This window comes from Lonchura striata, chromosome 29 (genome assembly GCF_050655825.1).
Source record: "Lonchura striata isolate lonStrDom1 chromosome 29, ASM5065582v1, whole genome shotgun sequence".
Taxonomy (NCBI): Eukaryota; Metazoa; Chordata; class Aves; order Passeriformes; family Estrildidae; genus Lonchura; species Lonchura striata.
Window position 1 is genome coordinate 3,552,276 of NC_140731.1, and position 21,087 is coordinate 3,573,362.

General features: G+C 64.3%; 3 protein-coding genes and 1 long non-coding RNA gene across 8 annotated transcripts; 1 reads left to right on the forward strand and 3 right to left on the reverse strand.

The window, feature by feature from the left end:
* Positions 1 to 1,746: 1,746 nt before the first annotated feature.
* Positions 1,747 to 6,973, reverse strand: LMBR1L (limb development membrane protein 1 like). 5 transcript variants are annotated; one of them, XM_085563079.1, is made up of 17 exons: positions 6,774 to 6,973; positions 5,227 to 5,311; positions 4,902 to 4,938; positions 4,615 to 4,754; positions 4,417 to 4,520; positions 4,222 to 4,348; positions 4,054 to 4,122; positions 3,846 to 3,910; positions 3,632 to 3,707; positions 3,438 to 3,521; positions 3,157 to 3,233; positions 2,997 to 3,074; positions 2,830 to 2,903; positions 2,634 to 2,724; positions 2,373 to 2,439; positions 2,134 to 2,295; positions 1,747 to 2,046 (listed from the first exon to the last, which is right to left on the reverse strand). In XM_085563079.1, exons 1-17 carry the CDS (start codon positions 6,843 to 6,845, stop codon positions 1,988 to 1,990), a joined length of 1,467 nt encoding a protein of 488 aa, XP_085419205.1. In that variant the 5' UTR covers positions 6,846 to 6,973; the 3' UTR covers positions 1,747 to 1,987. The 5 variants fall into 5 exon arrangements, with proteins under 5 accessions (XP_085419205.1, XP_085419203.1, XP_085419204.1 ...); XM_085563077.1 differs by having other exon boundaries at positions 2,373 to 2,556; XM_085563078.1 differs by having other exon boundaries at positions 3,438 to 3,524.
* Positions 6,974 to 7,591: 618 nt separating this feature from the next.
* LOC110477084 (tubulin alpha-1B chain) lies at positions 7,592 to 11,600 on the reverse strand. Its single transcript, XM_021542508.4, has 4 exons — positions 11,543 to 11,600; positions 9,786 to 10,008; positions 9,555 to 9,703; positions 7,592 to 8,759 (listed from the first exon to the last, which is right to left on the reverse strand). Exons 1-4 carry the CDS (start codon positions 11,543 to 11,545, stop codon positions 7,779 to 7,781), a joined length of 1,356 nt encoding a protein of 451 aa, XP_021398183.2. The 5' UTR covers positions 11,546 to 11,600; the 3' UTR covers positions 7,592 to 7,778.
* LOC146765014 (uncharacterized) lies at positions 10,595 to 15,030 on the forward strand. Its single transcript, XR_014950445.1, has 3 exons — positions 10,595 to 10,942; positions 12,638 to 12,980; positions 13,675 to 15,030. It is a non-coding gene; the product is annotated as an uncharacterized LOC146765014 (long non-coding RNA).
* Positions 14,871 to 18,467, reverse strand: LOC116184547 (tubulin alpha-1A chain). Its single transcript, XM_077788651.2, has 4 exons — positions 18,400 to 18,467; positions 16,867 to 17,089; positions 16,636 to 16,784; positions 14,871 to 16,027 (listed from the first exon to the last, which is right to left on the reverse strand). Exons 1-4 carry the CDS (start codon positions 18,400 to 18,402, stop codon positions 15,047 to 15,049), a joined length of 1,356 nt encoding a protein of 451 aa, XP_077644777.1. The 5' UTR covers positions 18,403 to 18,467; the 3' UTR covers positions 14,871 to 15,046.
* Between the last annotated feature and the right edge of the window lie 2,620 nt (positions 18,468 to 21,087).

Here is a 21,087-nt window from a genome sequence, read left to right on the forward strand (position 1 = left end):
CCGGTACCGGAACCCCCCCTTATCCCATCCGAACACCGCGATTCTGGTACTGGGACCTCTCCTGTCACCGCCTGTTCGGACCGGGGACCCCTCTTTCCCAGTCCCGGTCCTTCTTCTCCTCCCGCTCTCCCTTGCACCGAGGACCCTCGTTATTCTAAGGCTGTGCCGCCGGTGTCCGCACCTGCTCCGTCCCCTTGGCACAGCCCCGCTCCCGGGACCCGCTCCCTGGCACTACCCCGCTCCCCTCTGTTCGGTCCGACCCACGGTCCCGGTCCCCGTTCCTGGCCCAGCCCCCGGTACCGGCTGCCTTGGGTGCTGGCCGGCACCGTGCGCCGCCCTCAGCCGCCCGGGCCGGGCTGCCCCCGCCGTGGCCGCTCGGCTCCGGCGCTGGGCAGCCCCGTCGGGCCCCGCCTCGGACCCGGCCCCCGGGAGCGGCGGCAGCGGCGGCCACATCCCCCGGGGCCGCCCCCGCCGGGCTGCCCTGCCCCGGCCGGCCCCTCCGCGCCCCGGGACCGGGGCACCCCCGGGCCGGGACCGGGCTCCGCCGGGGGCCCAGGTACCACCGGGGATGGGGCCGGGCTGCTCCGGGAGTGGCACCGGGCTCCAGCAGTGACATGGGCGCCTCCAGGAGCGGGGCACCCCGTGGCACCGGCACCGGGACCGTGTCCCCGCCGCTGCACCCCAGAGCTCCCGGCAAAGCACCCAAGGGCTCTGCGGGCCCCGGCGAGGGCGGGAGGCGGCAGCGGATCAGGGGAAGTTTGGGAGTGGGTCGGGGGGGGTCCCGGCCCCCCCACAGCTTCCCCGCAGCCCCGGTGCCAGCCCGGAGTGAGTGGGAGGGGAGCCGGTCGCGGGGAAATCGCGGGCACCGATGGCCTCATTTCCTGCAATATAAACCAGGTTTCCTGCGCTTCCTGCTCGGCCCCAGCCGAGGGAGGGGGCGAGGGGGGGCCTGGGCCCCCCAGCCCCGCCATGGAGGGGCGGGGGGCGGCCTGGCTCGGCCCCAGCCCGGGCAGGATGGGTGGGAGCCGGTTCCCGGGGCAGTTTCCGCTCCGGCTGCACGACCCTCCGTCCCAGGAGGTGAAGCCTCTGCTTTGCCCCTCACTTGGGTAGCTCTGCCCATACCCCAAAGCCTCCCGGAGCCCCCCAACACCGCCGGGGTCCCTCAGCCCAGCCCGGGCAGCGGGCAGGGAGCTGCCCTCGCTTGTGGCCCTGCCTGGAAGAAGCTCGTTAACCCCAGCCAGGAAGAGGGTTAATTATGGCCTCATAGGGGCCATAAGGAGGGGCAGGACTGTGACCCCCCCCAAGGCAGGGACACTCCACCCCTGCCCCCTTCCTATTCAGCCCTGCCCTCGGGAGGAATAAAACCTCCAGATTCAAGCATTTTGATATAAAAACCAGTCACTATTTATTTCCCAAACAAGTTCTGTTGTAACAGAGACTCGACATATCACATCAAGCTGCCGGAGATGGGGGGGTTGTCCCCTGCACCCCAGGCCTCCCTATTAGGGACCCCAAAGGCCTCGGGATGGGTGGGGGACAGCCAGTGTCCCCCAGCAGCCCCAGAGTGACACAGGGATGGAGTGTGGAGTGACTCTGGGCAGGGAGCACAGGACCCTCTTCCACAGGGTCAGGACAGTGTCCAGGTGGGGCAACATTTAAAATTCAACCAGGCCCCAGGGAGCAGCCAGGGGAGGTCGAGGGGGCCTGGCCATTGTTGTAGGAGGTATCTAACGGGGGGTGGGGGGGCTGCAGCCAGCGCAGCCTCCAGGGGACCCCGCTCCCCTCGGGGATGTGACGGGGACGTGGCTCAAGGCCAAGGCTCAGTAGCATGACAGCTGAGACAGAGCAGGGGGGGCAACCCCCCAAAGGTGTCTCAGCTTTCCCTGAGGGGCTCCGATGTCCCAGGTGCTATCAGGGCCAGCTCTGTGGCTGGCAGCCACCCTGAGGGCCACCACAGTTGGGGGGGACATGTCCCTGTCCCCCAACCCTAGCCGGGCTTGCTGCGGGTCCGGCGGCGCTTCACAGGCAGCGGCAGCTTGTGCAGACCTGGATACAGGGAGAGTGTGAGAGCCAGGGTGGGGGACACGGGACATGCCAGCAGCCACCCCAGTGTCCCCGTGTCCCTGTCCTCACCAAAGGCACGGATGAGCTCGGCCTGCACCGCCCAGGAGACCCTTTTCACCAGGCACAGCGTGGTGAGCCCCGCGAAGCCCATGTTGTAGAGGAAGACGATGTAGAAGTTCCCCAACCAGTTGAAGCGGCCAAAATCCCCCAGGAGGTCAAAACGGGTGATCCCTGCCCAGGGTGGGGTACACATTGGTCAGGGCACCCCAATTCTGGGCACACCACCCTGATCCCTCTGGGAGGCTCACCCAGTGTCCTGGAGAAGACGGGCAGCGCTGAGCTGAGCACCAGCAGGGAGACACAGTTGCCGATGATCTGGGGAGAAGGAGGAGGTTTGGGGGGGCAGTGCTGCTGCAGGGAACCCCCAGGCTGGGGGAGGAACTTTCCAAATGCCAGGGAACCACAGTGGGACGCTGTCCTCCCACGTGGGGACTGCACAGGGACACGCTGTGAGGAACAGGGTCTTGCAAGCCCACAGGAGCCCCCCAGCCCCGTCCCGCTGCTCCCACCTTGGTGAGGGGGGTGTCCCGGCGCTCCGGCAGCAGGCGGGTGAACAGGGGGGAGCTGTAGAAGCCCACGACAGAGGAGAGCATTAGGTAGCTGCAGGGAGTGTTTAAGGAGGAAAACAGGATGGGCTGGTGCTGGGAACGGTGCTGGGGACACGGGGGACATCGCTGGGGACACAAGTGCCCGCCTGAAGGATACAAAATGAGGACAACCTGCAGTGCAGCTCCAAAGGAGCCGAAGATGGAGAAGGAAACCTGGCCCAGGGATGCGTCCTGCAGGAAGAGGAGGAAAGCAGGTTGGGGAGGAATGGTCCCCAGACCAGCCAAGGGCGCGACCCTGAGCTGTGCCATCCCCCAGGCGGGTACCTGGATGCCCCGTGGCATCGCGGCATCGTCCAGCAGCAGCTCCAGCACATGGAAGCAGACAATGAGCACAGAGATGCCCTGGGAGGAGCAGGGAGGGAGTGAGGGCACTGCTGAGCATGGGGACAACCCCCAGCTCCCCTGGGAGCCCAGGACCACTCACTGTCAGTGCCAGGAGGCCCAGCATGGCCAGGGGGTAGCCCAGGTTCCTCTGCCAGGGCGATGCTCGATGCCGCAGCTCTGTGGGGAGGATGTGCCCAGGTGAGAAGGGAGCACAATTCTCACCCCAGGGCAGGAGATTTAGGGGGTCCCAAAGTGCCAGGGTGGGGTGTAACAGCCCCCAGCCCATCTCCCAGCCACCCTCCCTCCACAGAGCACGGACCAGTGCTCCCAGTGCCAGGCTGGAGGGAACCCAGTGTCCCTTCCCCTGGCCAGGCTCCTCACCCAGCTTCCGCCTCTTGCTCCGGACGGCAAAGAATTGCTCCTGCAGCATCTCCATGTCCAGATTCAGCCAGCAGGAAGCTTTGCCTGCTGGGGAGAGACCCAAGGGGCTCAGGGGGGATGAGGGCTCCTATGTGGTGGGGTAGAGGGGCTCCCAATCCACCCCATGCTCCCCTTGGCCAAGCAGCAGCACCCACCAGAGCGGATCCTGTGGGACACAGCGGCTTCCTCAAACCTTGTGCAGCTCAGCTGCTCATCCAGGTCTTCCAGGAGCTGGGGGTGGGTGAGGAGCCTGTGAGTGGCTGTTGGGCTGTGCGAATGGCTCCCCATGCCCGAGGTGGGAGACCTGACAACCCTAGGAGCAGTCAGCCCCAAAGCTGGGGCACAGGGATTGCAGGGGGGACACCTTACCCGGGGTTTCACCAGCAGCTTCCCAGTGACAGTGAACATGGTGGAGAGGCCAAAGGGGGTGCACACTGTGGTGGGAGGAGAGGCTGAACAGGAGGTGCCCCGCCATCCTACCCCTTCCCCACACCCTCAGAAGGATCCTGGAGGCTTCAGCCCCTCCGGACCCCATTTGGATGGAGCACCAGCAGGGTCTCGTGGGGGCACAACTTACGCAGCAGAAGCAGGACACCGAAAAGCGAGATGCAGGAGTAGAGGTAGGGCAGATAATATTCCCAGAGATCTGCAGAGACAGTGGGATCATGCCAGTGGCACCAGAGATCCCTTGTTCCATTCAGTGCCAGGGTCTGATCCTGGAACAGGGAGGGCTCAGCTCACCCACCGTAGAGTGACTGGCGACTGGCAGCGTCGTTGCCCACGATGGCAGAGGCCACCCAGACCATGCCCAGCACCAGCAGCGTCAGCAGCAGCAGCACCACAGACGTCTCATACACCCTGGCCATGATGCCCTGCAGGAGCTGGGTTAGCAGGGAGTCACAGAAGGGGGGACAGGGGGGACAAGGGCAGGATCACCCACCTTCTTGGATCCTGCAAACCCTTCTGACTCGGTGAAGAAGTAGGCGAAGGGCATGAGGAAGACCAGGGACATATTGGAGAAGAGGAAAACCAAATTCCAGAGGCCTGGAAGAGGGGGAACAGCATGGGGTGAGCTCCGAGGCAGGGCAACCCTGACCCACAGATTTTGGGGACACCCCAGGTCACCTCATGCACCCACCATGAATGAGGGACCCGTTCAGCCACTGGATGTAGTAGTTCTGGGGGAAGGAGAGCAGCACCTCGTTGCTGATGATGGAGAAGGGCAGGAGGAGGACGGCACCCAGTGCCACAGCCAGGGTGAAGGTACAGAGCCCCAGCCTGCCAGAGGGACAAGCATCACCTCTGGGTCAGGCTTCCTCTGGGTGTCACAGCCTGGGTGTCACAGCACCAGCACCCACAGGACACGGTGTCCTGGCTGAGGAAGAGGCTGAGTGAGTATCAGGGAAGGGACAAGCAGGAACTTACGCAATCCTGTTGACAGCAGCATCCTCGTCATCGTGAACTGTGGGGACAAAATCCCAAACCAAAGGACTGGGGGAGGTAGGCCTGCCCAGAGCATTGCTGCCTCCCCCTGCCCAAGCTCTCCCCACTCCAAATGCTGCAGAAATCCTCCGGGGGAATTTGGGGTTTGCTCCCACTTAGGGCAGCAATTGGTGTCAGGGCAACCAGGCTGTGGTGGGGCTGGGGCTGCTGGGGGAGGCCAAAAGCAAGGGAGGAACAGGAGGAACCCTCAGGAGGCTGCATGGGGCTGTCAAGGGCTGCCTGGCTCTGGCAGCTCCCACTCTCTTACCTGCTGTGAAATCCGTGTGCTTCTTAAAATGGGTTATGATGAAGTGGCAGAGGATGTAGAGGCTGGCGAAAAGCAGGGCACAGATCTGCGGGCAGAGGAGCGTGAGCAGTGCGGGCATGCCCGGAGGGCAGCGCTCCTACCCCGGCTCCTACCCCAGGTGATTCTGCCAGCCCTGGGGTTTGTCAGCTCCACCCTATTTGTTTTTCCACTCCTGGCCCTGGTTACACCCCACTCGTGTGCTCAGACCTCTCTGTTCAATGGGGACTGCACCCAGAGCGTTCACACATGGGTGCCCACAAGCTGGCACACCACCCAGACCTGGTGGTGGGGCGGGGAGGCTGAAAGCCCACCCAAGAATGTCTGGATCAGCCTGTGCCAGCAAATCTGTGACCCTGTGGGACATCCCTGAAGCGCCCGATCCCACAGCCCTCGCCTTGCTGGCAGAGCCACGAGAACAGCCTTGAATCAGGAGCCAAGGACATCTGCAGTGTCCCTCCCGCCCCCGCTGGAACACCGAGGTCGGGCCAGAGCAGGCGATGTTCAGGGAACACAGTGACCTTTCATCCCACCGGGCACGCGTCAGGATGAGGAAAGGTCGCCTGAATCCTCCACCTTGGCACAGGTGCAGTGGGGAGCAGCTGTGGCACCTCCCTTCTGCCTGCCTGGGGGTGATCTGACCCTGCCTGAGGGCGCCCAGGATCTGGACTCCCACAAGGGCAGCACCCAGCAGGTTCTTCTGCTCCTGCACCCACCCAGTGAAGGGTCTCAGGCCACAGATTCCTTCCTGCCACGGGCTGGACCCCACAAATGCTCTGCCTGTTGGGGGAACACCTCCTCAGGGAAGCTGGGCCAAGTAAGTTTTGTACTGCCTGTGCCAAGCCGGGGGCTCCTGGTTGAGATGCAGCTCCCTGGAATGGAGGTCTGGGGGGGCACAGCTGCCAGGCTCTGGACACCAGCTCCTCCCTGTAGGCACCGAATGCGGCTGTGGCAAGGTAGCCTCAGCACTGCCCGTCATAGCCCACGGGGCTGCCATGCACGCAGCATGCCCAAGGCCCTTAGGAGATGCCAGGACGTTCAGGTCATCCCCACCCCTCAGCCTGTGGCAGGAGCAGCAAGAGGAGCAAACCCAGCTGTGTCCCTCTGCGGTTCCCGAGGTTTAGGGGCTCTGTGTGGTCCCTTCCTGCTGACACCGAGCTGCCGGCCTGGGGACAAGGACAGAGCCAGGAGGCTGCTCTGACAGCACCACAGCCCAGCACCCCCCAGCCCTCCCAGCACGAGGGGACCGCAGCTGGGACTGCTCGAGCCGGCAGAGGGGTCGCGGGGGGGGCTCAGCAGGGTCCAGCCCTCGGTTCCCGCTATCTGCTGGACACACGCAGCCGCGGCGGCTCTGGCCCCGATAAGCCCCGGGTGTGGAGCCCTGCCACAGCCGGGCCGTGGAGCCGCCACCGGGGATCCTGACGAGCTCCCAGCCCCCCTCCCACCTCTCCCTGCCAAACCGGGCCCCTTCCCCCGCCCGCCGCCCCTCACCGCGGCCCCCGGGCACTCACGATGCACTCGCGGACCCTCTCGTGGAAGAGCTGCTCCCGCACGGCCAGCGCGTCCTGCTCCACAGGGGCCATTCTGCGGCCAGCATGGCAGGGCCGGGCAGGGCTGCTGCGGGCAGGGGTAGGACGCCAAGGCCGGTACCGCCACGCCGGTCCCGCCGCTCCGGTACCGCCGGGATCGCCGCTCTGAGCCCGCCGGGTCCGGCCCAGCGCCGCCGCCGAGGCCCCGCCCCTCCCGTGGCCACGCCCCCTCCCCGCTACAAAGTATCCGCTCCCCCGCGGCCTTGAAAGGGCCCGGCCGGCCCCGCCCCCGGCCGCCCATTGGCTACGGGAGGTGAATGAGGCGAAGCTCATTGGTCAAAGCGCGGCGCGCCGCCCGCTGATAGGCTGAGCCCGCCCGGCGGTCCCACGGGCCCCCGGCCCCAGCGCAGCCCCCGCGGAGTCGGGAGCGGGGATGGAGCTAATCCCGGGACGCGGCTAATCCCGGTGTTAATCACGGAGAGCCGCGGGGGCAGGGCTGGGCTCCCGAGCGCTGGGGCCACCGGGCAGGGCATGGCCCCCATGGGGAGGATCACAGACAGCTCATAGAGGAGCACAGCAGTACGCAGCGTGAGGCCGCACCCTGTGGAACCCAGGGATGAGGGGGGTTCACCCCCCCAGCTAGAAAAGGGAAGGGCTGGGCAGCTCGGGTAACAGCAGTATCGTGCCAGATGCCTCACTGGGCACAGACAATAGGGACAGTCTGTTCCCATGGGATGAGGCCAGCGGGCCCGGGTGATAGCGAGCACTGACACAGAAGGTTTGTATCGACACAGTGTAGCTTCTCTTAAAGCCTTTTATTCACAGACACGGTACAGACACATGGAAAATCTGCATGATCACATCCGAGAGGGCAGCAAATCCCTGGCCAGACCCACGGGGCTGAACCCCACGCAGTGCACAAGGAAGCTCAAGTGTTTGAAGCAGACATTTCGTGGACATGCGACAGTGACAGGAGGAACCCAGCGTTTAGTATTCCTCCCCTTCCTCCTCTCCTTCCCCTTCCACAGAATCCACCCCCACCTCCTCATAATCCTTCTCCAGGGCAGCCATATCCTCACGGGCCTCTGAGAACTCGCCCTCCTCCATGCCCTCCCCCACGTACCAGTGCACAAACGCCCGCTTGGCGTACATCAGGTCAAACTTGTGGTCCAGGCGGGCCCAGGCCTCGGCAATGGCCGTGGTGTTGCTCAGCATGCACACGGCGCGCTGCACCTTGGCCAAGTCGCCCCCGGGCACCACCGTGGGCGGCTGGTAGTTGATGCCCACCTTGAAGCCAGTGGGGCACCAGTCCACAAACTGGATGCTACGCTTGGTCTTGATGGTGGCGATGGCGGCGTTGACATCCTTGGGCACCACGTCCCCGCGGTACAGCAGGCAGCACGCCATGTACTTGCCGTGCCGCGGGTCACACTTGACCATCTGGTTGGCCGGCTCGAAGCAGGCGTTGGTGATCTCGGCCACCGAGAGCTGCTCGTGATAAGCCTTCTCAGCAGAGATGACCGGGGCGTAGGTGGCCAGAGGAAAGTGGATGCGGGGGTAGGGCACCAGGTTGGTTTGGAATTCCGTCAGGTCGACATTCAGGGCTCCGTCAAAGCGCAGCGAGGCCGTGATGGAGGACACGATCTGGCTGATGAGGCGGTTCAAGTTGGTGTAGGTGGGACGCTCGATGTCCAGGTTGCGGCGGCAGATGTCGTAGATGGCCTCGTTGTCCACCATGAAGGCGCAGTCGGAGTGCTCCAGGGTGGTGTGGGTGGTGAGGATGGAGTTGTAGGGCTCCACCACGGCCGTGGACACCTGCGGGGCCGGGTAGATGGAGAACTCCAGCTTGGACTTCTTGCCGTAGTCGACAGAGAGCCGCTCCATCAGCAGGGAGGTGAAGCCAGAGCCGGTGCCACCGCCAAAGCTGTGGAACACCAGGAAGCCCTGCAGCCCTGTGCACTGGTCAGCCTGCCAGGTGGGAAGAGGAAAACAAGACCAAAGTGTCAGTAATTCTGAACTTCAGCTGTCACTGAAGTTGCTGACGTGTCCAAGAAAACACACATTTCCTCCAAGGATATCAAGACTTTAGGGGCACCTGTTCATTCCACTTCCAGCCACAGCACCCTGTGACACAGCCTGACCTGCCCTCAGGAAAAGGGACCCCCTTCCTGCCCCCACCCTTCAGCTGCTTCCTCCTATGACCCCCACAATCTGCTTGAGGGAAGGGACAATCCACTAGAGCTGCCCCAGCAAGAGTTAAATGCTTGGCACAGCTGCTCATAAGCAGTTGGTCAAGCAGGATCAGCATGCAGATAAAGGAGAAACCTCAAATGACCTTAGAAAAGGGATGAAATAAGGTTTTCCCAGGGACAGAAATGACACAGAATCCCACAATCCCCATCACACCCTGGAACATGCCATGCTCAGGGTGCACATCCTGGCCTGGTGTGAGTAAAGGGATTCAGGCCAAGGGGAACAGAAGGGGCCGATCCTGAACACTTAGAGAATCCAGACCCCATAGGGAGCCAGGATGTGATGCAGGCTGACAAATTACTCACAACAAATCCATCCAGAGCCAGGAGGCACAAGAGTCATGCAGGTCCCACGAGGAAGGTGGAAGGTCTCTCCTGGCACAACCCCACCCTCTGCCCCAAAGTGCCCATGGGCTGAAAGAACCTGCCCAGGGACACCTGGAGCTTTCCCTTTGTCCCCACATCCCTCGCAGGGATGAACCCGCCCCATGAGACCCCACAGGACACTCACCAGCTTGCGGATGCGGTCCAGGACCAGGTCGATGATCTCCTTCCCGATGGTGTAGTGCCCGCGGGCGTAGTTGTTGGCCGCATCCTCCTTGCCCGTGATCAGCTGCTCGGGGTGGAAGAGCTGCCGGTACGTCCCGGTGCGCACCTCGTCTGCGGGGACAGCCCCGGGCCCCGTTAGCGCCCGGCGCCCGCCGCCAGCGCCCGCCCCGCCGGCCGCCCCCCGCGCCCTCACCGATCACCGTGGGCTCCAGGTCCACGAACACGGCCCGGGGCACGTGCTTGCCGGCGCCCGTCTCGCTGAAGAAGGTGTTGAAGGAGTCGTCCCCCCCGCCGATGGTCTTGTCGCTGGGCATCTGCCCGTCGGGCTGGATGCCGTGCTCCAGGCAGTACAGCTCCCAGCAGGCATTGCCGATCTGCACGCCCGCTTGGCCCACGTGGATGGAGATGCACTCGCGCTGCGGGGGCACGCGGCACCGGGTCACCCCTTTTGTCCCCTCTGTCCCACCCCAGCACCCACCGGGCTGGCACCCAGCTGGGTCCTGCCCAATCCACCCACTGTGCTCAGATTCGGTGGTCCCATTCTGCTCCCCTCTCTGCAGGGGCTGAGACCCTGCACCAGTTGGTGCCCTTCACCCTGCACACCCCACAGAGCCAGGAACTTGGGTTCCCCAGGGTTATTGCTGGTACCCCGCTATTCCCAGTTCCCTCCATGCCTGGCTCCCATAAGGACAGGGACACTTAACACCCCTCTGCAGGTGGCAGGGACACTCTTATACCCCGGGGAACATCTCTTCTCCAGTGCAGAGCATGCTCAGCTCCAAGGGTCCCATTCTGTCCCTCCCAGGAGCTGCCACGCTGCATCCTGGGGGACGAAGAGATCTCACAGGGGCTCAAGCTCAGCACGCCCAAACCCGTTGTGCCCTAGTGCCACCCCAACTGGTGGCTGAGCTTTGCCATGGCCGGCCAGGATCCGAGCAGGGAAGCTGCGGGGTGACACCCGTGTTTGGGAACAGACTGCAGCCACCGGTGGGCAGCCTCCGGGGGTCCCACCACCCCGCGGCTGCCACCGCCTGCTCCCAAATGGCGCCCGGGGAGGACATTTTCCAGCCAGGCAGCCTGGGCAGGGCGAGGTCGGGAGGAGGAGGAGGAAGAGGAAGCGCAGCAGCGGGGCCGGGACTGCAGCAGCTGACCCGAAACCGCGGGGATGGGCCGATGGCGTCACCGGGGGTCGCGCACATTCCCGGCCGCTCCCTGCCCCGCGCCACCTGCTCCGCGCGTTCCTCCCACCCGGGCGGGGGGAGCCCGGGGTCTGGGGGGGATCTGGGGCGGAGGGTGGTCCCCGTGAGCCCCTCCAGGAGCCATGGAGCGGGACCAGCCTGGTGGGCTCGGGTGAGGAGAACACAGCGAATCTCGTGCTCCAGGGAGGGGTGAGGTGTAGGGGGTTCAGGGCTGGATTGGGGGGTTTAGGGCTGGATTTTGGGGGGAGGGGGGGGAAGGGTGAATATGCGGTGGGGGGCGGGGCCGTGCCCCTGGCGAGGGGCGGGGCCGTGTCCCCGCCGCGCGCCTTCCCGCGCGCGGGAACGGTAACGGTCGGGGTGACCCCGCCCCCACCGGTGGGCTACCGGAGACCACGTGCGGCCACCCCAGGGGTGCTGTGAGCCCCCACCAAAGGGTGCTCCCCTCCATCAAGGACCTCATCCTCTATCCCTGTTCAACACCCCCAGCCCCTGCTCTATCCCCCCACGATTCCTACCGTACCCCCACATCCCCTCCCGAATTTCCACCTTAGTTGCCCCCACCCCACGCTGGTACCCCTCCGCCCTATTTCCCGCCCCTCGAAGTCTCCCCCCCCCCCACCACTCCTTCCCCCTCCTCTCCTCCACACCCATTCCCCCCAATCCTCCGCACCCCCATATCCAGCCCTGCTCCTCCTTTTCCCCGCCATGCCCCGGGCCCGTCCCCCGCATTTCTCCAGCTCCCTCCCCTCACCATGGCTGCGGCTCGGTTACTCGTCCCGACAAGCAAGGAATCGACGCAAGTACCAGCTACCGCCGCCCCCGGGCGCCCCCCTATATACCGGCCCGGGGGGCGGCCCGAGCGCCCCCGCCCCGCGCTCCTATTGGCCGCAGCGCCCGTCCATCAACGCGCTCGCATCGCGGATTGGCTGAGGCGCGTGGCGCGCTCCGCCTCCTCCGCCCTCCGTGCTGCGGGGCTTGGGGCGGGGGGGGAGACGGGGACCGTCCCCTCCTCCGCGGGGTGCAGCCCCTCCGCCCACCCCCCCGGGTAGCGAAGGGTCCCCCGTACGGGGAATGAGGAGTACGGCGGGGGTTTGACCTTCCTATGCTCCTTTGCCCCCTCGGTAATGCGTTTGTCGCGTAGGATCGGGGTGGGGGAGGACAGCCGGTCCCGCCCGCCCCCCCTCCTTCCGCCGCCCCTCCCGCCCGGTGCGGCTCCGCTGCGGAGGAAAACTGCGACATGGTGGGAGGGGGGGACGGCGGGCGGCACGTGCTGCCGCGCCCGGTGTCGTCCCCCGCCGTCCCCAGCTTGTTAATCGGCTTCTGCGGACGGACCCCCCCCCCCGCTCCATCTGCACCGCTCGCCCCCCCCCCCCCACCCGCTCTGGCTTATTTGCACCCCGGGGGTCCCTCCCAGCCCATCTGCAGCCTGCGCAGCTCCCCCCCTTCACCTCAGCACCCCCCCAGTCCATCTGCACCCCCAGCCCCCTCCCAGCCCATCTGTACCCCCGGATCCCACTGCGATGGGGGGGTCCGGGCTCCCCCTGCGGGGTTCGCACACTGGGGATGGGGATGTGGGGAGAGGTGGACCCCGCTTCTCAGGGTGGGGTTTGTCTCAGCCATGTCCGCAGCACGGAGGGAGCACCGTGACTGCCATAAAACGGGGGGCGTGCTGGTGGTGGTGGTGGTGGGGGGGTGGTCTCACTGTGCCCCCCAACATGGAGCAGCTCCCTGCCCGGCTGTGAAGCCACGGTCAGCACCGAGGGGGGGTGGGGAGGGGGCCATCCCCAGCCCCCACCTAATCCCCGGAGCTATTTGCACCCAATAATCCGCCTTCCTGTTTTGCCAGGAGCTTTGCGGAAAACCCAGCGGCCGCTTCGGCAGCACACGCTACCGGGGGGACTGGGTGGGGGGGTCCGCATCCCCTCCCGCCGCACCGGAGCCACCCCACGCCGGGGTTACCGGGCAGCTGGAGCCCAAGCGGGGCCGGCTCGGCAGCATCCGCACTGCAGCGCTGACGTGGCTTCCCCGCCATTTGCCTCGCTGGCCGCGTGGCCGCTCCGGTCCCGCCGTTCCCACCGGGGAGGAACGGGCTGCTCCCTATCCCCCCTGCCCCGCTCCAGGCTCCCACCCCGCTCTCAATGTGGGGGTCCCCGGTGGAACCTGGGGGGCAGCTGGTCCTGGGGGATTCGGTAAATTGGTGTTTATGTGTGTTCTGGGGTGGGGTCGTTACACCCCCACCCCATCCCCCCCCCCCCCCCCCAGATTCCCCACGCATCACATCGGCTCTGGAATGGTGTTAGGAAGTGTTTTGGGTTGCTAAAAAAACGACCAAAAGCAGGTTTAATGTTAAAGTGAAAGCACAACAAAATTCACCCGTGACTTCCCTCTATGACTCAGTAGTGAGAGCTGACAGGAAAATGAAATGGGGGTAAAATTTGAAAGTGATCCGTGTAAAGCTAGATTTGGCCAAAAATTACCTAAAGGGAGGCTGGGGATGGGAAAAGAATGATAAAATTGAATAATAATTGAGATTTTCCCGCTGAGTCAGAAGGGGCAGAGTGGACCCCCTGCCCCATTGTCAAACTGAGCCCTGGGCTTGACCAACAGTTCAAGCCTAAAGGTTTAAGAGCACTTAGTCCAGGGTCTAATTTAAATAATTTACCAACAGATTCATATAGATTTTACTATAGGCACAACAGTAACACACAGGCCTATCTTATTTATGAATCTAAAGCACTTAAGAATCTGAGATCAACATTCCTAGCACATTTGCTATAGAATGTTCACCCTTGCACACACACATACCTGAAGAGGTGTAAATACCTGTGAAAAAAACACCTTGAGTTCACTGTCGACATCAGTGCCTTTGTGTCTTCTCAACAGGCCGAGGGTTGAGCCCCAGGTTCTGGGGGATCAGCCCAAGCTTTGTTCATCCTCTGAGAATCCCAAACTTGTGAATTCACCGTCCCTGAGAGTTGTCCGGTCCACTGTGGTCCAGGTGAACTCAGGGGTCTCACTCGGGACCTGCTGGTTATAACATTGCAAGTGTTGGCTTTTTCGTCATCCTAATTTTCTATCCTGGCTACACTTTGGATCTTCCTGTGAAAGTTTGATAACAAACATGTTGTTGCACTTGAGTTGTCCTTCAGAAAATAATTACTTCTCAAGGCTGTTCTTTAAAATGAAGGAGTTGGTTTGACAACAGGAGCTCCTGGGAGCTGACAGAATTGCTGATGGACTCGAGGAGCATGGCCCAGGTGCTGCTCATCGAGGCTCAGCCTGAGCTCATCGTGCAGAAGAGGGAGGGGTGCACCACACAAATGAGGGTCCCAGGGGTCCCCCTGCAGCTGCATCACCCTCTCGAGTTTCACTCCGTGTTCAACTTTCCCTTCATTATTTATCCCTGCATGGAGCCCTGAGGGACAGGGGGTAAAAGGAGAGGAAAGGGAGGGGAAAGAGGCTCCCCCCATTCAAGGGGGCTACTACTACACTTGTCCTTCCCCATTCCAGTGGCTAGGACCAACAGGGCCAATTCCTCATCCCTGAAAGACCCAGAGGAACTTTGGGACATATTGTGGTTGGTGTTGACCTCATTGTGTCCCCAGACACGGAGCTGGATGAAGGGAACCCTCATCCCCAGCACTCCCACCTGTGGTGGGCAGAGCATCCCCTCCCCACCCCCAGGGCAATGCAGCCCCTCCCCTGCCCAGGAAGAGGAGGTAGCAGAGATACCGAAGACTTCTGCCAAAAGGACTTCTGCTTCAGGCATGTCCAGCCCTCGCAGAGGAGTTGAGGCCCCCAGTGTGCCCATGTGGGGCTCACTTGACTCCTGGTACTAAGAAAACCCAACCCTCTCCAGTTCCACAGCCCTAGGGGTGAGGGCACAACACGGAGCCCACCAGGATGAGGAAAGAGCACCAGTTTGGGGGGGGTCTGCGGGGTGCTGATCTCACACCCAGGGAGAGGTTGGAGACCCTGGGTGCAGACAGGGACTGCGGGGCCATGTCATGTGCAGGCGGGGACAGTGTCAAAGCCAGGCAGGGACATTGCCACAGGGAGTGAAGACACCAGAGCCAGGGTAAGACAGGGAATGCTTTTTATTCAGACCCACAGGAGAGGACGGGTGAGTCCGTCACAGACTTTTCCACTGAAGCACAGACCATTGACAGGACAGACCGCGGCGCACACACTGCTACAGACCCCATGGGGTCTTCAACTAGTTTATGTTCCCTGTTCAAGCAGCACCCTTATGAGTTTAGTATTCCTCCCCTTCCTCCTCTCCTTCCCCTTCCACAGAATCCACCCCCACCTCCTCATAATCCTTCTCCAGGGCAGCCATATCCTCACGGGCCTCTGAGAACTCGCCCTCCTCCATGCCCTCCCCCACGTACCAGTGCACGAACGCCCGCTTGGCGTACATCAGGTCAAACTTGTGGTCCAGGCGGGCCCAGGCCTCGGCGATGGCCGTGGTGTTGCTCAGCATGCACACGGCGCGCTGCACCTTGGCCAGGTCGCCCCCGGGCACCACCGTGGGCGGCTGGTAGTTGATGCCCACCTTGAAACCAGTGGGGCACCAGTCCACAAACTGGATGGTGCGCTTGGTCTTGATGGTGGCGATGGCGGCGTTGACATCCTTGGGCACCACGTCCCCGCGGTACAGCAGGCAGCACGCCATGTACTTGCCGTGCCGCGGGTCACACTTGACCATCTGGTTGGCCGGCTCAAAGCAGGCGTTGGTGATCTCGGCCACCGAGAGCTGCTCGTGATAAGCCTTCTCAGCAGAGATGACCGGGGCGTAGGTGGCCAGAGGAAAGTGGATGCGGGGGTAGGGCACCAGGTTGGTTTGGAATTCCGTCAGGTCGACATTCAGGGCTCCGTCAAAGCGCAGTGAGGCTGTGATGGAGGACACGATCTGGCCTATCAACCTGTTGAGGTTGGTGTAGGTGGGACGCTCGATGTCCAGGTTGCGGCGGCAGATGTCGTAGATGGCCTCGTTGTCCACCATGAAGGCGCAGTCGGAGTGCTCCAGGGTGGTGTGGGTGGTGAGGATGGAGTTGTAGGGCTCCACCACGGCCGTGGACACCTGCGGGGCCGGGTAGATGGAGAACTCCAGCTTGGACTTCTTGCCGTAGTCGACAGAGAGCCGCTCCATCAGCAGGGAGGTGAAGCCAGAGCCGGTGCCACCGCCAAAGCTGTGGAACACCAGGAAGCCCTGCAGCCCTGTGCACTGGTCAGCCTGCAAGGAGACACGAGGTGGGGAGGCATGTTTACTCCAGGCAGCAGAAGTTACTCCTTCCTCTTGATGGCCTCACAAGGATATTTGGGGGCTTTCCAGCAGCAGAGCCAGAGTCAGCAGGATGGGGACGGGGTGGCACCAACTCCATCTGTTACCCACTGACTCACGGTGAATCACCCAGGGAAGCTGCTTGGCCTTTGGGGTGAGACAGTGCTCAGGGGCACCTCAAAGTGCAGAATTGCCACCAGCTCAGCAGCAGAGTGGAGACAATTTTGACCATAAACTGTCACAGCCACATGACTCTGGAATGGACCGGCTTGGGGCTGCCCATCCCCAGCACACGCAGCTGGACTCGGCCACGTCAGGAGCCAAGTGGGAACAAAGAGGGAATTGCCGAGCTCAGCACCGGCAGCGCCCGGGGGCTGCGGCGCTGTGGAGCCGCTCCAGCTGCGCCGCGTCCCGCTGCCGGCCAATGGCAGCCACTGCACAACAGGATTAACATTAATTAATAAATTAAATCTAAACCCAACCCAGCGAGTCTGGAAGGGAGAGCGAGACAGAATGGGGGCTTTGTCCTCGCCTGCCACCTGCACCCCCAGTGCCCCTACCAGCTTGCGGATGCGGTCCAGGACCAGGTCAATGATCTCCTTCCCGATGGTGTAGTGCCCGCGGGCGTAGTTGTTGGCCGCATCCTCCTTGCCCGTGATCAGCTGCTCGGGGTGGAAGAGCTGCCGGTACGTCCCGGTGCGCACCTCGTCTGCGGGGACAGCCCCGGGCCCCGTTAGCGCCCGGCGCCCGCCGCCAGCGCCCGCCCCGCCGGCCGCCCCCCGCGCCCTCACCGATCACCGTGGGCTCCAGGTCCACGAACACGGCCCGGGGCACGTGCTTGCCGGCGCCCGTCTCGCTGAAGAAGGTGTTGAAGGAGTCGTCCCCCCCGCCGATGGTCTTGTCGCTGGGCATCTGCCCGTCGGGCTGGATGCCGTGCTCCAGGCAGTACAGCTCCCAGCAGGCATTGCCGATCTGCACGCCCGCTTGGCCCACGTGGATGGAGATGCACTCGCGCTGCGGGGGCACGCGGCACCGGGTCACCCCTTTTGTCCCCCCTCTGTCCCACCCCAGCACCCACCGGGCTGGCACCCAGCTGGGAAGGGTCCCTGCCCGAGCCTGGCTGGGGCCAGATCCTGCCCGGGCGCACCCATTGTTCAGGGTCTGGAGGTGCACCCAGTGCAGAGGGTCCCATCCTGTCATGTGCCCATCACTGCTGGCACCCTGCCTGTGGGGGATGGGGAGCTCAGGACGTGTGGCTCATCCTGCCCTGAGGGACTGGGACTGTGCCCAAGGTGAGACAGGGAGCCCCGGGGTTCCCATCCTGCCCCACCCTGCCCTGATGAGACCCAGCAAAGCCCCATCGTGGCTCAGCACCGTGGGCTCCTCCTGCCCACTCGAGCCCCAGTGGAAGCACGGCCACGCCCAGTGCGGGACTGGCGTGGGGTGGTGGGGTGGGGTCTCATCCTGCCGTCCCTCGACCTCTGGTGCGGGATGGGGTGCTCAGCACTGGGGTGCTCATTCCGCCCTGCCCACCCCGCACCCGGGACACTTTCTCCCGTATTATACCGGGGCCACGCCCTGCACAGGCTAAGGGCTCAGCACCGGGACGGGGGGAAAAGAGGGTCTCTCCTGCCTGGTTTAACGGGAGCCACGCCCCGGGACGGACGGTGGCTCGGTACTGAATTACGGGAGTCCGATTCTGCCCCTTTCAACCGGTGCCACGCCCTGTACGGGTTTAGCTCCGGGGACCCATCCTGGCCGGTTTAACGGGAGCCACGCCCTATGGTAGCTCAGTGCTGAGTCCCGGGGGTCTCATCCTGCCTGGTTTAACGGGAGCCACGCCCTATGGAAGCTTTGTGCTAAGTCCTGGAGGTCCCATCTTGCCCGGTTTAACGGGAGCCACGCCCGCTGTGGGCTCGGGGGTCGGTCCCGGGGGAGACAGAAAGACCCTTGCAGGCCCATTTAACCGGGCGTACACTCGGGGCTGGGTCCCGGGCGACACATTTTACTCGGTGTAACGGGAGCCACGCCCGGTGCGGGAGGAGTCCCGCGCCGAGGGCTCATCCCGGGAGGGGTGGACGAGAAGCCCTTGGGAATGGCGATCGGGAGGGGTTGGGGACCGGAGACACGCCGAGACGGGAGCCGGGGTTGGGGGGGGGGATGAAAATCGGAGACTACGATGGGAGGGTGGGGATTGGGACCGGGGAAAACCACAGGTCCGGGGGCGGGAGGGATGGGGCCGGCGGGAATGCGGGATAAAGAGACCAAGGGAACAGGGACTGTGGGAATAGAGACGCGCCCCCGACCCCCCCGCACCCCCTCACCATGGCGGCGGTCGGTCCGGGGCGGTCTCACAGCCCGACGCTGAGGCGGTCGATGTAAGAGGCGCGGCGGAGCGCGGGGCTCGGTGCGGGGCTTTATAGCGGCGGCGGGGCGGAGCGAAGCGGGGCGGGCGGCGGGGCCGGGGGGGGCGGCGGGGCCGGCGGCGGTGGCGGCCATTGGCGGCCCGGGATGAGGTAATGCCCCCCCGCAGCCGCAGACAAAGGCCGGGCGGTGCGGGAGGGGGGCCCGGGGGCTGCGGCGGCCACGGCCCGGCCCCGCCGCCGGAGGGGCCCCGGCTGTGTCCTTGGCACCGTCCCTGCCACGCCCCGGTCCCCGGTCTTGGCTGAGCCAGCGGTCACGCTCAGGTCTCCATCCCACGGTCCCCATCCCCCCACGGCCCCTTCCCCCCATGTCCCGCCGTTCTTCTCGTTCCCGTTCTCCTTCCTACTGCCCGTTATGGGTCTCTTGGTCCCGGGGCTGCCGGTACACGGGGTAGGACCAGGCCCTGGTCCCCATCCATGATGCAGCCTTCCCCCTTGTCTGGCCACTGCCCGTGCTCCCGGTTATCCCCGGCCACACCCTGGTCTCTGTCCGCAGCCATCCCGTTGTTCCCATCCCTTGTCACACTCTGGCCCCCATTTCCAGCCAGCCACGCCCTGGTCCCCGTCCCCAGGGGCATTGTTCTCATCCCTGTTCCCATCCCCAGGGACACTGTCCCCCTCCCTGGCCGTGCCACGGTGCCCTGGTTCTCAGCCACGTCCCTGCCATGGCCCCGCGCCTGTCCCGGCCCTTTCCCTGCCGTGCCCAGCCCTTCCAGCGCCTCTTTGTCTGCTCGGGCAGTGGGAACCAGCGCTGCGGGGCCCAGCCGAGGGACAAAGACTCATCCCCCCGGGCAGCTGGGGACGAGCAGGGAGCAGGGCCAGGGGGTGAGCAACAGCGGGAGGACACAGGGGACAAAAGCCCCCAGGGCAGTTTTGGGCAGGAGGCTCGGACAGCAGCAGCTGCTGGGCGGCAGCTGGTGGTTGGGACACAGCTGGGACAGTGGGACACGCGTCCCCTGGCCACCCCTCCATCTGCTGCAGCCCCTGCACAGCCCCCCCGAGCCACCAGCCCCACAACCCTGGGGTTTCATACTCCTGGGGGGGGGTTCCCCCTCCTGTTTGTTCTTGCAAAGCCCACAGAGGCTGGGGGTTGTCTCCCCAAGCCAGGAGTGCTGGGGGGCTCGGGCCCTGCAGAGTGACCCCACAACACATGCATGGCCCCAGCTGCTGCAGGTGGAGCTGCCAGGATGCCCCCCCTGCTGAGAAATCAGCTTTTTTCCCTGCTGTTTCCCACATTATGCAGATTTCTGGGCAGATTCAAGGTTCCCATGTCCCTGCTGCCAAACCAATGTCCCCAGCACCATCCCCATGTCCCCGCTGCCAGCCCCATGTCCCCACTGCCAGCCCCATGCCCCTGCTGGTGCCCTGTTTCTGGGGCGCTGCTGGGGCTGCAAAGCTGCAGACAAAGAGGGGATGGGATTTGGGCATCGCCCACCAGAACAAAGGACCAGGTGGCCCTGGCTTTGCTGAGTAGAGAAAAACCAGGAGATTTGGCTCCCAACAGGCTGGTCCCGATGGCAGATAGCAGATAGACCCCAAAGCAGCTCAGCCCCTAGCCCTGACCCCACTGTAGGTCCATCCCTACATGGGAAATGCCTCCTGCCTTTGTTCTCCTGCCGTCCCAAGTGATCAGCACCAGCATGGAGCCTCTCAGGGTGTCCCCATTGTGTCCCCAAAGACAGAGATTTTGGGGGCTCACAGCAGCCCCCTGCCTCGGAGACCACTCTCCAAGCTAAGGAGGGACCCCCCCCTCCCACCCTATTGCCCTGAGGGAGGTGCCCCATAGGGCAGGGGGCGGCCCAGCCCCGGTGGGTGATGTGGGGTGTAGGGTGAGGGGCACCGAGTGCCACAGCCCCACTGGTGCCCCCCCAGCCCCCTCCCATCTCCTTGGGTATGGACGACCACAAGTCCTGCACTGACTGCTGCCAGGCAACTGGTGGGGTTGCTAGGAGACCAGTTGCTAGGAGACAGGCTGGGGACCCCCCCCTCCCCCACATCCCCCTCCCCAACATCCATCCTGGGGCCTGGTGGGTGGGGGGGGTGCAGGCAGATAAGGCTGGGTTCTCACCACTGCCTCGTCTTATTGTCACGGTGGGGACACCATCCCCGGGACCCCCACTGCCTCACCCTGCTGGGCTGTGGGTGAGGTACCATCCTCGGGACCCCCGGTGCCTCACCCTGAGGGTGGGACACCACCCTCGGGACCCCCACTGCCTCACCCTGAGGGTGGGGTACCATCCTCGGGACCCCCAGTGCCTTACCCTGAGGGTGGGACACCATCCTCGGGACCCCCAGTGCCTCACCCTGAGGGTGGGGTACCATCCTCGGGACCCCCAGTGCCTCACCCTGAGGGTGGGGTACCATCCTCGGGACCCCCAGTGCCTCACCCTGAGGGTGGGGTACCATCCTCGGGACCCCCAGTGCCTCACCCTGAGGGTGGGGTACCATCCTCGGGACCCCCAGTGCCTCACCCTGAGAGTGGGGCACCATCCTCGGGACCCCCACTGCCTCACCCTGAGGGTGGGGCACAGGACCCCCAGCGCCTGCTCACTCTGCTATGCCAAGTGGGGGGTACACAGGCCCTGGGGT

Excerpts from the sequence above, each read along its gene's own strand:
- LMBR1L (XM_085563075.1), bottom strand. The coding sequence starts at position 6,845 with ATGGCCCCTGTGGAGCAGGACGCGCTGGCCGTGCGGGAGCAGCTCTTC. Across the intron at positions 4,939-5,226 it reads GCACACGGATTTCACAGCAG|TTCACGATGACGAGGATGCT; the intron begins GTAAGAGAGTGG and ends TTGTCCCCACAG. Across the intron at positions 4,349-4,416 it reads GGTTTGCAGGATCCAAGAAG|GGCATCATGGCCAGGGTGTA; the intron begins GTGGGTGATCCT and ends CAGCTCCTGCAG.
- LOC110477084 (XM_021542508.4), bottom strand. Across the intron at positions 9,704-9,785 it reads CCTGGAGCCCACGGTGATCG|ACGAGGTGCGCACCGGGACG; the intron begins GTGAGGGCGCGG and ends CTGTCCCCGCAG. Across the intron at positions 8,760-9,554 it reads TGGACCGCATCCGCAAGCTG|GCTGACCAGTGCACAGGGCT; the intron begins GTGAGTGTCCTG and ends CCCACCTGGCAG.
- LOC116184547 (XM_077788651.2), bottom strand. Across the intron at positions 16,785-16,866 it reads CCTGGAGCCCACGGTGATCG|ACGAGGTGCGCACCGGGACG; the intron begins GTGAGGGCGCGG and ends CTGTCCCCGCAG. Across the intron at positions 16,028-16,635 it reads TGGACCGCATCCGCAAGCTG|GCTGACCAGTGCACAGGGCT; the intron begins GTAGGGGCACTG and ends GTCTCCTTGCAG.